This window comes from Hetaerina americana, unplaced genomic scaffold (assembly GCF_022747635.1).
Source record: "Hetaerina americana unplaced genomic scaffold, ioHetAmer1.1.p SCAF_85, whole genome shotgun sequence".
Classification (NCBI taxonomy): domain Eukaryota; kingdom Metazoa; phylum Arthropoda; class Insecta; order Odonata; family Calopterygidae; genus Hetaerina; species Hetaerina americana.
The window spans coordinates 1,504,023-1,522,465 of NW_027287483.1; the positions used below are offsets into that span (position 1 = coordinate 1,504,023).

The 18,443-nt window shown below is 35.1% G+C and overlaps 1 protein-coding gene across 1 annotated transcript in view; it reads left to right on the forward strand.

Moving 5' to 3' along the window:
• The window catches only part of LOC139698424 (protein lin-54 homolog), a 62,989-nt gene that overhangs the window by 10,254 nt on the left and 34,292 nt on the right, over positions 1-18,443 (forward strand). The window contains exons 3-4 of the mRNA XM_071597324.1: positions 3,716-3,872; positions 5,469-5,717. Of these exons, the coding sequence (XP_071453425.1) occupies positions 3,716-3,872; positions 5,469-5,717 (406 nt within the window). The remainder of the gene's footprint in view (positions 1-3,715; positions 3,873-5,468; positions 5,718-18,443) is intronic.

The window sequence follows — 18,443 nt, forward strand, 5'->3', positions numbered from 1 at the left end:
TATTAAAGGTTGCATCATGTATCTTACTATCCTATCAACCCTTCCTAACACACCATTTTGTTAAAGACTAAGGAATAATGAGTTAATGTTTAATGTCATTTGCAATGAAAAGCTTCCAAAATTCATATTTTACATTCAAGAAACATTATCAGTCCAAGTAGATATAATTTTCAAATTCATTTCATTCCTGACTGGCATTTTGAAATTATCAAAGGTTTTTTAACCTGGCCATTAGAATTTAGAAATGCATATTCAATACAGACAGTATTATTTATATGAAGAATTGGTTGTAGTCATCCACGAAGTGTAAAAGTTCCAGTTTCTTCCTGGCTCTTTTATGCTTTGATATTTGAAAAGGGTTTTTGAGACTTAAAATTCCCTGCCATTTCACTTTATACTAATCCTATTTATGTGGCATAGTCTGTTGTATCTTAATGATTGAGAAAACTTGTCCACGATGACATTAGCCATTTATTCTGCTAAAGCTGGATGATATAAACCATGGTCATCAACCTAAAGTCTGATTTGATAGGTAATGACCCAATACCCAATACTAGCCAGATCCTTTCCATGTGATTCCTTTGGTTTCCCAGGATGATCGAGTATCCAAAAAATCACACACTGTATGAATTTGAGGGGGCCCAAGACCACCCCACCTAATCAAACTCGAACTCCCTGGTCAGCAGTTCAGTGCTCTACCCACTGGAATACCACTACACCCAAGACCTTGAGAACCACATCCCCTCGATGATATATCCCAACATAAAAGAACGTGGTTGCTTTTATATTACCTGTAATGGTTCAATCAATATCTGATATTGTACCATTTTGACAATTAAACACCACAATGTGTCCTTTTGTTACCAGTTTACTAACATTGATTCAAACTCAAATGAGGCCCATACATGACATCAGATATCGTAGTTAACTCATCTTCAACAGGCAATTTAATGGATGGCCAATACCATTGCCTGATACTGTCATTATTGGCCAGTCACTTCCACATCCATGTTACTGTTGTACTTTAAAAGCTAGGCTTTTCTTGAGCCTATTCATGTGGTGGCACCAGAATCAGCATATAGACTAGTCTATTGACCTCATGTGGACTCCCAGAGCAAGAAACAAGAAACAATATTCTAGTTTTTGTCTTCCACTCAGCCTTTCATGTCTCAAGTCTTGTCTAATCAGTTATGTTGAACCTATTTAGGTATGATGTGCCCAACTTGCTCCCAGCCCAGTCCCTGCTCCATTGATTTGGGCCTTGGCAATTTCTCTCCTCTGGTCCTCAGAACAGATTGACCATTATATCCCTCGCTTTCCCACTTGTCAGGCATTTGATTTAACAATATCTCTAGAGATTTCAAACCCTGAACTTCTTGAACTGACGTTATAGTGGCCTAAGGCTAACTTTATAAAAAAAATTAGATATTCGGTGTGATCAAACCCATGCCTACAGCCTGGATGAATATTTGTAGCACATCTTATCTTAGGTCCATTTGTCAATGCTAAAATTTGATTTACGTGACCTCTGAATAGTCTTAGGTGTAAAATAAAATTTTCAAAGTCAAATACTGTGTAAGTTGGGCAAGTAATATTTGCCAAACTTTGAAATACCAGAAGCAAGATTATGATATGTTTGTGCAAATCACAAGGACTTGTAAAATGACTTTTAGCTTTGAACAACCAGCCTCAGGTCTATCAGGAGGTTATTGAATATTTCATATAAATATTGCACATTGCATGGCATGTAAAGGTTTTCAATGTTTTTTATTTGTTCTACACTTGTTTTCATCAACTATATGCACAAGGGTATGCTGAGATGTAGCACCTCCTATTTATCTGTTTTTTAGAAGCACAAGTACAAGCTGATTCACATTTAAATAGTTAGATTTCCCTATGTCTTGAGTACGAGTGTCAAATTTCTACAATTAGAGCTCCCTAAATTACAGCCAAAAGCATGGTGGAGTGCCACACCTCTTTGTCAGTATGTATACAGTTGGCCACATGCCGTTAGTTATTGAGTTCTTGACTGAGTAAATTGTGACTCCAGTTGGTTTTTTACCATGAAGAAAGTCTGGATATCAGTAGTTTCCAATGATGGTCTGCACATGCTCATGAAATTGAGCTGACTGGGTCACTCACGACAGGAATGACAAAAAGCAGTGCGGAAGGCCACAAACTGCTACTGACAAAGCATATGGGGATCATGCTGATGAACTCATCAGACAGCATCACCATGTTTTTCTGCAAGAACAGGAGGGCAAATGTGGCATTTCATATGGCTAAATGCTGACTATAGTTGCACATCACATTGTGGAACTTCTCCGTCAACATAGCCGTAAGGCCTTACCACACACCAGCCCAAGATCAACTTTGGAGATTTGAGTACCTTGGTTGCTTGGTCTGGGATTGTCCACCACACACCCCGGATTCGGCCTTATTCCATTTATATCTCTTCTCTAAACATAAGAAACATCTCAAACTTAAGGGGCATAAGTTTAATTCCAATGATGTGCCCTAGACAAGAGGCTGAAATTGTGTGTCCATCATCAACAGCAGCTATTCTATCATGATGCTATCAAAAAACTTGTATAACATTGGCAAAAGTATGTTAATGTGGAATGCTTTGCATATTCTACGCTGAACTACTCAGTCATAGAGTCACTCCAAACTCATCAGCCATCTACCACCTGGATTTCTAAGGAGCTACTCACAGCAAAAGATTTTGGGTGGTGACTATGGTAGAACATGGTCCTTTTCTCCTCCCCGTTTGCGTTTGGAAGCCTATTTAAATTCCATTTAATGTGGCCTATTGTTTAAAGCAGCATCATAATATTGAATGTGTTCTTGGCAGGGATATATATTTTTGCAGTTTAGTAAACCAGTTAAATTTGAGTCTGTCTATATTCTACAGGGAAAATTGCCTCAGTAGGGTTGTTTAGTCCAGTCTGTTAGTTCTGCTGCCGACATTAGTGATCAATTTCATGTCACCTGGTCATGAGCGACATATTTATTGTATGTGTGATGGTGGATTCTTAATACTGAACCAAGGTGATGTTGCCTTGTGCATCAACAAATACCTAGATGTCAGGTATTCCACCTCACACTAAATTCTTCATCTCTGAATGGCATGATCTTGGCCTCAGGCTCTCTAAGTCTGCTAGTTGTTGTATACTCCCTTAAGGTTGGAGATTATAAATCATTATTACATTTTCAGAGTTTATTTTGATATTGAAATGCTACAGTAATCCCTAGTCAGGCCATTTGTTTGGACAATTTGTTATTTGTCCCATTGAGGAATTATTTCTGTGTGGTTTGCAATTAGAATGGATGCTTATTACATGTAGGATTTTTAATTTGTAGAATCTGCAAAATAATGGGATTGAACAATAATTATTTTACAAAGTAAAATTAGATATTTTAGTCCAATATACCCTAATTCCATGATTGTATGTGCTGTGAAGTTGATTAGTTTTCAGTAGCTTTCTGTTTCTTTCTTGTGGGTCCTACTCTAAATTTTGTCTTCATAAAGGACTCATATTTTTAGTACCAGTTAATGTTTGTTATTTTGTTTTTATATTTGATACAAATTGAAGTAATAAGGTAACTTACTCATCAAAATTGTAGGTAAGAGACATTTACAAAGAAACATATGTACCCTGTATGTTTTTAGAAACACGAGTTGTAATTTGCTTGTTCATTTGAACTTCTGCAGTACTGCACCTTCTGTTGTGGTAATACAGCGCCCTACTGGTACATCAGAGAGAATTACAACCACCACCAGTGGAAATTTTGTTACTTCTACAGTTCGAAGTGTAGTGGGGCCACCAGCAGCTCCAGTAAAACGTCCTGCCAGTGGAAGTTGTGGCCCAGTGAGTATTGCACACATGAATAGAAGGTGTTCCTAATCTGTCTGCTAGATGATTTCTTCTTACGATCTTTAGTTACCTAGTTTAAGTGTTTATCTATAGCTATAGGCAGAAATAAATTTTTTATCTTGCTATTTGAAATACCTGGGAAATTTTGTTGAGGCATTTAAAGCACCAGACTGGGACTCATTTCCCTAATGTTACTACCTGCTGCTGATGGTTGAGTGAGGAACAGGGTTGTGAGTCCAACTAGTCTAATGAAAAGTTATATGTAGAAAGCCCACTGCAATATTTTGTGTAATTCAATGAAAGAATCCAACTGATTTTGATGGTAAGTTATCATCATCAAAAGATTACTACATCTTAATCAGGAGGTTGTAACCTGTTGATGTTCATGTTTTAACTTGAGCAATAATGGGAGGAGGGAGATACAGGAATAGAACAGGAATGGGATCTAGCCTTATTTTAAACCATCTACCTATTAATAATGATGCATCAGCTTTATAATCTGTACAGTAACTGTATTGAATAGTGTGGAATTTTACAAAGCACTTTTAATTTCTTATTATGGCATGCCACAATCTAACCATGTCTACATTGGTTTTACCCAAAAGAAATGTACAGTCAAATAAACAACTCTAGAAAATAGCATAAGAGACAGGCATTTTTCTGGAAATACTGTAGATTGTATTAATGCTGAAGTGGTATTGCTTACTTCCCTTTAAGGACCATCTATGACTGCTGAAGTCATACAGTTAGTTGTAAAAGGATGATAATTCATAAAATCATATTAATTAAATCTACTATAAGAAAAATTTATTCTTTTCCTCAGGATGTACATGTATATTTAGGACATGATTTCAGGAAATAAATGTCGAACATAAAAATAAACTGTTTTCTTGTTGCTTTAACTGTAACATCTTGTCGTGGATTGTTAATTTGTGCTGAAAAATCCCACATAAGTTAGTGATATGGTCAGCTGTACCTTTTTATTAGTTTTTACTCCTGGCCTGGCAATGTGGAGAGAACTTAGGCCAATATGACAGAAAATGCCATATTTTGATGACTGTCCAGATGTCCCAATATAAGTATTGTATGTTTAGAGAGGGTGATTTCAAATGAATGCTTACTTCATTGGATACAATTTCCGAATGTAAAACTCCACAAAAATATGAGGAAGAATATATTCATTACAAGCATCATACTTATGTTCATTATTTCATAATAGAAAAAAAATTGAAAAGTGCCTATCAAGTGAGTGTATACATATTTGTGCAGATTATGCAGAGACATTTAGGAAGAGAAGGTGGTGCTGTTGCAAAAATTTAGAAATATCCAATTGATTAAAAGTATCATTTTCTTTGGCTGAAGTGGTAAGGAATGATAGTGTAATGTTTACAGGATATTTTTTGTGAATGGGGAGGAAAATAAATACGTGTAGATCAGATTAAAGAATCAGCATATTTTTCTACATTTTGCAAGTATGGTCAAGTGGCAGACTAGTCACTTCAGGTGTTGCAAGATATATTAAAAAGGTCAAATGACAAATAATTGATTTATTATTTATGTTATTAAAGTTGTGGTATTTGTTTATCTTAGGTTATTGCCAAGGTGATTATTACTGGTAATCCAAATTCAGCTCAAGCCCGACCTATAGTATCAGTGGCAAATCGGACAGAGAATGTTGCTTCAACTCAGCAGGTAAAAATTCTTGGAGGTGGCCAAACGGGTGTAACAACGTTGCTGGCTAGTCCAACAAAGGCAATAACATTGGCGCAGGCACAGCAAATGGGTTTATTAACACCTGGTAAAGTGCAACAGATCCTGCCTCGAACGACTGTGAAACAAGTTAGTAATTTTGATTTCTCGGATAGGATACTGTCGCTGGGTCATTTTATATTGTGGTGTGTATATGTAAAGTACTGTGAAATTGTTATAATTTTTTGTGGGGATCAGGTTGATGCAATATCTAGTGCACCTGCTTCCCACCATGAGGGTCCAGAATCAAATCATGATGGTAGCAGAATTTTTTCATAGTTATCAGGTGGAAGAAGGGACTGTCTAGTCTCAATCTTACCCCAAGAATGATCTTTTATTATTATTTTTATTATGAAGAGAGCATTTTCAGTGGAGTAGGCTTTCCATTGAATGGGACATACTACTGTGGACCCCTTGATGCATTTGGTCAAGAGTAGGCTAATGCTGATGTGGAGTTTCTATCTACTCTTCCTCCATTACCTGAGTATCCTACCTCAAAACCCTAATAACTACCCAATTTTTATAATTTTTTGTTTTGTCATAAAATGTTACTTATTAAATAGCACTAGTTTTCTTATTCATGATTAATTTGATCAATAATTAAATAAAACTCTCAGTACTGCAGTATAATTGTATATCCTGATCATCATTAGAAAATAACGTCATTAGAAAAGAAAATATCCCTTACTACCTTCAGTTTTGGCTTAAACTTTGAATATTAAATTAACTTAGAGTGAAAATGCATTTTTGCTCAAAGTGGTCCTGCATGCTTGAATTGAGCTATTTACCTTGCTGGAGAGAGAACTTTCCTTGTTACTACTTAGAGTTTTTCAATTCAGCTAGGTATAGTCTAATGCATAATCATTCCGAAGAGGTTCATTACTATGATGGTAAAAAGAAACTTAACATTTCCACCAGAAAGATTTTAATATTTCACGACCATGGTTTCAATGCTGTGCATCATCATCACGTAACATACATCAACATTTTTCACCTTGTGTAGTTTGGCTCCAAAAGGGGAGCAAGGGAGAGGAGAGGGGGTAAGTTGAGTTTGGGTGCAGCAGCCTATTAGTGGTCAAGGGGAGGGGGAGCCTATGTATTGGAAGGTTACTGGCTCAAATTTGTGAAAGTTTAAATTAATTAAGTGATCATTAAATGAAAAAACAGTGTAACACTCCACCATTCTTAGAAATAGTAGCGGAAAAAAAACAAACACATTGTGTTCTACATTTATTTAGGGGGGTGTTTGTCTACAATGGTATGACCTTTATTGAGGGACGGTCGATGATCATCACTGCCTTGGTTGGGGTAGGGTTGGTGCAGAAAGATATTGGAGTCTTTTAAGAATTTTAGGAGGGAACGGGAGAGGTATAATGTTTCATTGACCACCTCAAACCTGTCAGGCTGAAGGGATTGCCAAATTTTGAACTCATCCAAAGCATTCAACCTACGTCCTTTCATTTCAGTGTGAAGAATGTCTGCTGTGAAGTTACTGGTGTGATTTTTATCTAAGAGGTGTTTGGCGATTTGGGATCTGTTGTCTTTCTTTGTAAAGCATAAACGGTGTTCTTTGATCCTAATATCGAGTGTCCTCCCTGTCTGTCGAATATTGATGGCATTGCAGTCTGCACTATTTAGTTTATAAGGTCTATATAAGGTGAAAAATGTTGATGTACGTTACCTGATGATGATGTGTAGCATGGAAACCTTGATCGTGAAATATTAAAATCTTTTTAGTGGAAATATTAAGTTTCTTTTTGCCCTCATAATGAAGGAATTCCACAAAGTGAAACCTGAAGCTGTCATGTTTAAGGTTCATTACTGTCATATTAGGTGATTAACAATCTTTGTTTTGTAAGTGGATGAATAATTGAGCTGTAAGCCACACAATGTTTTTTTTGACACATTTTGTATTCCTGTCACACATGAAATTACATGTGTAAAAGTTTTGTGATCAATATGAAAAGGGTCCTTTTATATAAACACTCAATGAGATTTTGGTGAAAGGCACTGTTAGACCAACAAAACAGTAAAATCATTTTCACTTTAATTCCTGATTACAAAGTTATTTTTCCATAAAAATTTAAATTTTGCAGTAGTGTCGTTATAATGAAGTTTATTGAGCAGTGTAATTTATAGAGAATAAATTTGAATATCAAATTTTGAAGAAAAAAACTGAAATGTGTTTTCAATGATAAATGATAATATTTTGAATTGCATTTGATTTTATTTTCATCGGCTGTGTTGATTGTAAAAGAAGATCCATCAGCAATAGCAAAATTGGACATATATTTGTAATCATGCAATTATGTTTATTTGTAAAATGTATTATTATTAATCCTAAGAGCTATGAACAAAGAAAATAGTTCACAGTTGTTTGAGTCCAAGAGAGTATATCACATTTTAATCAAGAATTGAGATGTCCATCAGATGGGACATTAAGCTAAGCTAAAAACCCTTGGTGCCTTTCGTTAAGAGTGGGCTAATGCTGATGCTGGGTTTCTCTCCACCCTTCATCCTTTCCTGTCCATCCTTTATGGCACAAATTACCTTAGTAGTCGGTCCCCTAAATTATACTACTATCAAGAATTGATAATTGACACCAATTATGGCTGTGCAATGTATTTTAATATTTAATACCCTTAAAGCAGGCAAATTGATTGCTAAAACAAACTCAGCCACTAATGTAATTTACTATAATACCCAAGGTTAATTTTGAATATGGGAATGGATTGTGTTAACTCCATAGTTGAAGGTAAGTTATTGAAAATAAAGATGCTACTGGATGGAGTCCTTTAGGTTGAATGTTTTTTACATATTAAAATTGTCCTGTGCATGGTGTAAATGAAAATTAGTATTTGCGGGAAAGGTCCAAGGGTAAGGTTAACATTTTGTAAGTTTGAAAAAGGGTGTGACCATAGATTTTGATTTTGGTTATAGAATAGCTTTCATTTCCTGTTTTAGAAGGCATAAAACATTTATAGTCAAATGTTCCTTTCTCCAAAGTTATATATTTTTTAGTACAGGTAAAATTTTTTTTTAACATTTAGTGTTTGGTCATATGATTGAGACTTTATATGGTCCTAAATTGACTCAAGTAGACTTCACATGATCAAAAATTGACATTAAAAATAAAAAGATAATTTATTTGATAATTTAACAGCATAGAGTATGACAATCCCTGTCAAAAATGGTAGAACTCCTCAGGGGCATGTGTTTATAATATATATTTCAAAAGTGCCTTTGGTAATTATCTATGTAATCTCCTTTAATTCTGCAAATATACAGCTTTCAATCATCATTTATCTCTAGAATTCTGTAGGTTTTCTTTATTTAACAATCTCATGCTGGAATCTTTGGGGGTATGGAAAACTAGTCATTGTTCAGTAAGACAATGGAAGCAATATATCATAACCCATCATATATTTTGTGAAGGTCATTCTTGTTAGTTCCAATAGAGAACCCCCTTCATAGGAATTTTACCTGTTCACTAATAGCAATGAAATGGATTATGAGCATTGTGAATATTGGACAGTATCTCTGAATTTGCATCAGGAATAGGATAGTGTTTTGGGTCCATTTTAATTCATCTGGCAGTCATCAGTTAGTCATCTCCCAAGTCAGCCAAACTAAAATATTTAGGATCACCCCTTTTGGAAATGGCCATCTTGACACAAGAGCATTGTATGGCCATGGATCATGTGAGATCATTGCTAATAATCTCATCCATCGATGATTCATATTCAGAATTTGTGTTTGTAACCACATTTAAGAGAACATTTATTAGCTGTGAACAGGTTTAATAATAAAATAACTAACTCAACTAAAATCTCTTTGCTTTGGCAGATTTCATCTTATGCCTATACAGCTAAATAGAGTTTTTTGTTGATTCAGACCCCGAGAGTACTTAAAAATTGCATAAGGAATTTTTTTTGGTAGTATCATTTGGAAACCTCCCTGCGCAGAGCACTGCACACTGACATGGAATAGAGTGGATTTGGGTGTGGAAATTTGCGGAAGGGATCATTCTCCCAAATGCTCAGTTTTATTTACTTGGTACCCAGAAATGTTTATTGTAGGTTTCTTTCCTTTTTCGTTATAATTCAGTTCATTTATCAGCCTGCCGGCCTTTCTTAGTTATATCCCTTGAGATTCACCCCTGTTTAGGTTCAATGTATTACTCCTGGGTCAGGTTAGTCCCAAGCTGTAGCTAATGGCAGTTATTATTTTTCTTCTTTGTGACATCATCTTACAAATATGCCTCTCATATTGATATCATCATTTTGTACTGGGTTGTCCATTGAATTCCCCTAGAAACTAATTTTTATTAATTCTTGTACAGAATGTGGCAGTCATTAGTTAAAGTTTCAAAATGATTATTAATGTTTGTTATTCACAATCCTATAGTTTCATTGAATTTCTTTACATTTCTCTAAGCGCTATAAAAAAATTCCCTAAAATTAAGGTTTTAAGTTACCATTTAGTTTCAAGATGTGTGGGAGCTGGAGTAACCTGTCCTTTGCATCTGCCTGCTTTCCTAGTCCCCCTGCATGTGTGGCAGCTTATCATATACCCTATGAATTATGAGCTGAAGTCACAATACAGAATAAGAAAGGGCTGGACCACTTTCTCTTTCCACTACCCTTTTTCACTTTCCATTATCCTATGTATTTATAGGTAACTTCTTCAATAAAACTTTTCATACTTTTTGTATTCAATACTCATCCACCATCCTACTATGCCCTGTATGGTCCTGAATTATGGTAGGTGTTTACCCACCTGTCCTGTTCTAATTGATGACTTCTCTTCCATCAATGAGTGTGGCCTTGCATTATCTTCAGTTTGGGACAGGCAGGACATAGACTGTAGTCATGTGGAAGTTGCAAAAATAAAATGGTGGTGCTATTTAATTGTGCAATATATACATCAAGAATACCACTTTGAAAAACTAAATGGGTTGCGTGGAAGTTCATCAGCATTAATTCTTATCTCTTGTTTCATATTGTTGCACTAACTTTAGTTATTATTTGGAATATTGATTGTATGTATATTAGAATATTTTGGTATAATTCACTTTACTCCCTAAATTGTATTAAATATATTTGAAACAATGGCAATTACAGATATTTTCTTTCTGTCGTTTTGAAAAACATTTGATGTCTTTAGAAGCATACTTAAAAAGAGTTATTGAAAGTCAATGTAAATGTTACTTGAAAGTGAATTTTCTTGCCCTCATGGTCAAAGAGATTTGAAATTATTTTAAAAGGAGACAAGCATTGAGAGTGCTTCACTATTAACTTTCTCAGTTCTTGAACTAATTACTCTATTTTTGCCACTCAAATCTCTAAATACTTTGTAAATTGCTGCAGACCCTAAAGTGCATTTTGGAAGATAATGTAGAAAGTACACAATCATAAAAGTTGGACATCAATGAAGAGAAAGTCATGCTACCACAAAATTTATGTTCTGATGATCTTCTTTTAGGTGTAGAAAATGTTATTAAGAATGCCTCTTTTGTCAAGAAAGATCAGGTTCGTAAATTGATGCTGTGTCTAATTTCTCAAGTGGGAAAATAATTTCCACCCTCAACTATTTCTCTGGAATCTTTACATACTTTCTGAAGTGTTTGCCTGAGAGGTTTACAGTTGTTATTCTAAAGAAGAGAGAACTTTTCAGGAGATAAATATTCCTGTACAGGGTGCGGCACTTAAATCCAGACAAGAACGCATTTCCTCGGATGAGATTTCCTCACTGGGTCAACGAAACATTCACCAGACTTCTCCGAAGCATTTAGCCACAATATCATAAACAGTTGATCTGGGCTACCAGAAGAATCGAACTATTTCGAAATATAACGCCCAGCGCAAACACTTTCGATGATAGCGGCTCTTCGATTGTACTCTGCACTTGTACATTACATCTCGGGCATTTTGAGGTTATGACTGTTTACTAGATGCCTATAGCTTTCAAGAATGCCAGTTGCAACCTCCAGTGGAACTGCGATATGGGGGAAATTCAAATTGAAATTTGTCTGGATTTAAGCGCCGCACCCTGTGTATACATAATACCCTGCAGGAGTAATGAGTAGTGGTGGGGGTGTTAGGGCACAATCCATGCATAAGAAAGTTCATGGATACACTAGAATACAAGTTAGCTCATATACATACAACTCTCGAGCTCACATCGTTGTAAAAGATGCAATAATTGTTAGGCTTGACCCATGGATAAAACTCGGGCATAGTCATTTGAAATTTTAGAATCTTGAGTTTGATTTTGTTGTTTGCAATTCGTGCATAGGAAAAATGAGTACCACAATGTGTCTCTGACGATGTCGACTAGGGTTGTCTGGAAAGTTTCTGACCTATCAAATAAACGAGACATTCAGTAATATGAACAAGATAGTACATCCTATCACTTCCACTCAAATGATCTCATTGCCATCAGCCTGTGAGGGAGATATGAATTGAAGAGGGTTCAATGTTAAACATCACAGGGTGTAAGATTGCCAAGTTATAGTGACCCTGGCCCCTATTTTGATTAATGTGTATTAGAGAAATATTTGTAGGTATTAATGGATAGGTTTAGTCTCATTTAGAATGAAACCTTCATTTCCATTCTGCTAGAACCTCATATTTATCCTAAAGTGAAGTTATACTAGCCCTAGATAGTTTTGAGATTGAATAGAGTAATTCCTAGATTTATGAAAGGCATGTCTGCCGAAAAAGCTGACTTATATTAAATTGATATAAATTGGAGGATGAGTTTATAAGAGATGTTCCAGGATAATAGAGCCATGAAAATATTCCTTATTCCTGACACTATTTGAAATATAGGCTATTAGTTTGTATTACAATTATTTGGAGCCTTGATATTTCATCTTGATATATGTCTGTCATAAAAAGTTATCGTATTGATATAACAAATATTGATGAATGGGAGAAGAAATAAGTTTTCTGAAAATTGGGTGTCGGGAAGTATTATAATCCCTATTAATAATAAAAACATGAGGCTCTTTTTTATTTTTTAAAAATCTTTATAAGAAAAATTCTAGTAAAACATTTAATAATGTACATAATGTAGAAGTAGAATTCCTTAAAATACAAAGTTCTGAGGTTATTTATATATATATATATATATATATATATATATATATATATATATATATATATATATATATATATATATATATATATATATATATATATATATATATCTCTTTGCACCTCACCCCAGTAATCAACCCGAAGGTTGTTTTGATAGGTTAAAGTAAAACTCATCTAATACTAAGCCTAATGGCATGTCAAAATCACACCTAAGAGTAAAATGTCCAGTTCATTTCCCTGTACCACCTGTGGTTTCACATGAGTATTTGGAGCTTGAAAAATCGCATAGCTTGGATGGAGCTGAGGTGCCTAGTGGCAGCACCTGGAATTGAACCCAAGCTATCTATGGTCAGTAGTCAATCATTCTGTCTACTGGACTTTACTTGATGATACTTTACAGGATGAATATCATTAGGTTGCAAGTTGGGTTTAATTTGTTCAATAGATGGTTAACACACAGTTTCCAAATCAACCTAGTGTGTCTATTTGAATCCCAATATATGTTTATGATATTGTGGGTTCATTAGAGAACTGCAAAATGCATCCTACACTTTGCCAGACATGGAGAGATTGGTTGTATCACACCTCAGAATGTAATGAGAAGAAGCCAAAGCAGGCTGGCCTTTTACTTCTGCCTGATCACTTGATCCTTCTCTTACCTGGCTGAGTCAGTTCATATTTGGTTGGTTGTTCAATCACTGGTGGCAGGCTTTTTGAACCTGAACACATCAGTCTGCTTATTTGGTGATGTCTCTCTCCTGTATGCTGGTTTTGACCTTGAATTAGACTTTTTAGTCGTATTCAAAAGTCACAAAATATTTTTGTGGAGTATGAAATTAGCATGTGATATGTTATGATGTGTTATACATGTCCCCTTGTGTCCATCCTTTCCACTTTTGGCTGGATTAAATTTAATTGAGGAGTAAATACCGTTATTGGTGGGATTAAAAGTAACTTCTTTTTAGAATGAATGATTTACATGTATAGAGGATTCAATAAGAATGATTTACATTTGGAAAAGTGTGATTCACAAAGTCATGTAAGTTCCAAGAATTAGTTTTTTTAAAGGACATATGTGTTTTTGCAAAGTATGTATATTTTATATGTTCAAAGCCAAAATATGATTTTTCCTTTCTAAATTTTTATTTAATGAATCCATTCAGCTTTCTTAATCCAAATGACTCTCCAATGTAAAGGCATTCTGAGACCAAAAATATCACTGGTAAAACTAAATCCAAAAATGTAATATCTGTTTATGGACAATATATTGGTCCATCATTAATCTATTTCTATTTTCCATATTAATGATATGGTCTGAAAAGTTGTTTTCATCAATTAATTCAATAATGCATGATCTGCCCCAAAAATAAAGAGCATAAATCCAGGAAAAAAGGTTGTTGCAGTTCAAAGTAAAAATTACTAAAATTTGGCCTAAAAAGAGTCTATTTAATGAGTTGTTTATTTATTTGATTGGTCTGTTTAGTTAAGCAGACTCACTAGCCATTGAAAGGAAAATCCAACTGGCGTGGGAATAAGGCAATATGGTTTGAGTGTTAGATGTATTTTTAAGATTCATAATATGCGTACAATTTACATCAATCAGATTTTCTAAGGTTCCTTCCTAATGTATACTTTGAACCACCTTATCATGGAGGACTTCAGTAAAGCTTGTTCTAACTCACAAATTATTTCATGATGATGGGTGTTAAGAGGGAAAAGAAACCGGAGAGGTCTCATTCCTAGGGAAAGGGTGGATCTCAGAATGAGAGAAGTCAAGCAGTGCTAATTTAGATGTGGTAATGGGGTTTCTCCTCCTTTCCAAATTCCATGTAGGCTGTGCATGTATCTGTCTTCCCCATCCTGCTTTACTTACTGCTTAGCCAGCCACTTTAAACAAAGCAGGGTCCCTCCTATCATTTTTGTGGCTGTGCGAACACCTTAACCCCACCGTTGACAGAAGACAAAATCCTGCACTGCAAATTGAATTTCCTTTTCCAAAACTCCTATGAGGTCCCTTTTTCAAACAGCCTCCAAATAGAATATAAATCAAAAACCAGTAGCTTAGAGGTGAGTTTTCAGATTATTTCATATTTAAAACACTCAGATGAAAAAATTAGGAAAGAGGATGGAACTTTCCTTGGAACAATCGTGGAATGAAAACACATGAATGAGTGGCCACCCTGTGACATCTTTTATCTTCAATAATTCTGCTTCTTTTGAGATGTAGCTATTGTTTTTTCCATTTTTCAGTTCATAGACCTGTACTCTTCTCTTTTGCTTCTCCTGATCTGAGTCAGAAATCACATAACTGCCTCTGCTTAGTGATAACATACTTTTTAGCCTCCCTGTTTATCTGTATCATTATTGAACTTGCACAGTGTCCATGCATTATGTGAGGGGATTGCTTCCCCGGAGTAATGTTATAATAGATCAAAATTACAAACATGCACCGTTTGTATACCCAAGGAATCTCAAATAGAACTGTTTGCTACAGTGGAATGATGGGTTTTTAATTGCAGTTGATGCATATGTATTAATATATGAATCATTTGCTTACCATATTATGAAGAGCAGAACTTTCCTGTTTCAGCTGTACTGTTGTGCTTAAATTAATTAGCACAATTAGTGGAAATTATAGGTATCTCTGAAAATGGGAAACGTCATGCATCTCTGGGTGGTGCATGTTAGTTTAGCATTGTGCCTAACTACAGTCTTAAGTATCATTGATCAGAAAGAAAAAAATTCTCTCTAAAATATGCGCCTAATAATATGACTAAATATGTAGCATTACTTATTATTTTCTCCCATCTAATTAAATATTCAAAAAACTGCTGATGATGCCATAACAGTGGATTTTTACCTGAAGATGTGACGCTGTAATGAAACCTAGGTTGTGATAAAAAAATTCTATGAGGAAAAGCAAAGTGTCTTCTTTCATCATAATGTATCTTCATTTAGCTTCTGGAAAAACTAGATTTTGAATGTTTTCCATGATAATTCTAGGTAATCATATCCCCTTCTTTCATTTCTCAGACTATTATTTAACTGCATTCATTGGTCTTAATTTTTACTCCCACACTACAATATTCCTTCATCAATCATTCCCAAGAAAATAAGGTGGTGACAGCCAAAATTTTGCGATATTGATGCCATATTCCTATATTCTTTATTTTTTGTTTACAAGCTTTCAAAATCGAAACCTGCAGTCAACAAAACACTGTTTCTATTTTCCACTGAAAATGTCTAATGAAACAACTGTCCTCCACTGGATTTCCTAATGAAATTGTATAGTCATGGAGATGGAAAAAAATAAACCTGAAGATGTTACGCTGAAACAAAACCTAGGTTGTAATAAAAAATTCTATGTGAAAAAGAAGTGTCTTCTTTCATCATGAAGGATTTCCATCATGTTATGCGTGAAACTGTGTTATTTATTAAGCTACATCATATATATATATATATATATATATATATATATATATATATATATATATATATATATATATATATATATAATGTATAACACTTAGCACTAGTGGACACAGACAAAAACAGAAACACACAAAAAAGAGACTCACTATTTTTCGAATTTTCGGTGGTCGTTACCACCGTCGTTATCAAGGAAGAGAGGGACAGAACTGAAGGGAATATGAGGGCTGGAGCGGTGGATGGAAGGGGAAGGTGGGGAGAGAATTCCGAAGGGACGGGTTTGGAGGGGCAGCGTTAGAAGGGTGGGGAAAATGTAGAAGGTGATGGGGGTGGAAGGGGGATGAAAATATAATTGAAGCAGGGTAATTAATACCTAATATTAATTCCTGGCCAGTTCCAGGACTCCAAGAGCCAGATGAAGGATTGCTCTAATGTTTTCAGTTTCAGAGGAGGATCAGAGGGTGGGAGGGATGCTATGATGGATACACTATAGCATTTATCAAAGGGAGTGTTGTGTTCGGAGGCGTGTTTGGGGATAGGGAGCATATCAATTAAGGAAGAGTTTTTGCATGAGGCTTGGTGGTTGTTGATTCTGATATTGAGGGGTGTGGTGCACTGCCCAATATAATAGGCAGGGCAAAGTTGGCACTTCAGAAGGTACACTACATTGCTAGATGTGCAAGTAGCAAGCAATGTAGTGTACCTTCTGAAGTGCCAACTTTGCCCTGCCTATTATATTGGGCAGTGCACCACACCCCTCAATATCAGAATCAACAACCACCGAGCCTCATGCAAAAACTCTTCCTTAATTGATATGCTCCCTATCCCCAAACACGCCTCCGAACACAACACTCCCTTTGATAAATGCTATAGTGTATCCATCATAGCATCCCTCCCACCCTCTGATCCTCCTCTGAAACTGAAAACATTAGAGCAATCCTTCATCTGGCTCTTGGAGTCCTGGAACTGGCCAGGAATTAATATTAGGTATTAATTACCCTGCTTCAATTATATTTTCATCCCCCTTCCACCCCCATCACCTTCTACATTTTCCCCACCCTTCTAACGCTGCCCCTCCAAACCCGTCCCTTCGGAATTCTCTCCCCACCTTCCCCTTCCATCCACCGCTCCAGCCCTCATATTCCCTTCAGTTCTGTCCCTCTCTTCCTTGATAAAGGTGGTAACGACCACCGAAAATTCGAAAAATAGTGAGTCTCTTTTTTGTGTGTTTCTGTGTTTTTGTCTGTGTCCACTAGTGCTAAGTGTTACACATTATTATTCACGTCTGTGAGACTTTCAAAAAGTGTTATATATATATATATATATATATATATATATATATATATATATATATATATATATATATATATATATATATATATATATATATATATATATATATATATATATATATATATATATATATATATATATATATATATATATATATATGTATGTATGTATATATATTTATTTATATATGTATGTATGTGTGTGTGTGTGTATATATACATACATATACACACATATATATATATATATATATATATATATATATATATATATATATCATCAATATAACAACACCTCAATTTCTTCAATTGAATCGGTATCAATAATCAGCAATACTCTAACCTAAGATGTTTGAAATATTACAGGTCTCTGGCCGTAATCCAATATTCACACAAGTGAGTCCACGTGTAATTTGTCACCATTATCATACATGTTTTTTTTGCTACTGGTTCCAGGTGCTTATTCTCCCACTCACTCTGTCCTCCACTATTCTCTTATTGTTGACAATCCATCTTCCTTCTTTTAAACTTTTTTCTTTGTCCTTCTCTCTTTCCCTTTTGTGTATCATCATGTATGTCTGTAAGAAGCACTTCGTTCTCATTGCTTGTGGGCATTTCCTTTTCTGGTCCTAAGTGATGTTCAGCAACTGCCTTTCTTCACAGACTCATTTCATATCCCCTTGTTTCTTACTTTCATGATCCATTTTATTTTTAACATTCTTCTCCAAATAGTTATCTCAAAGCTCTCTAAGCCTTCTTTTCTCTTTTTCATAATTGATATACAGGTAGGTGAATAGTTATCTAATAATAGTTAAGGCCCTATAAATGCTACCCTATACTCCATAAGGAACCTCTGAGTTTTAATAATATTTGTATGCTCTTCTTAATGTTGTCAATGAACCTGGATATATGGCACAAATTTAATATATATTTAGCAAGAAAACCATGCCAGTCACCTGACTGTGGGTGGTGGTGGACATATTTCATCTCAG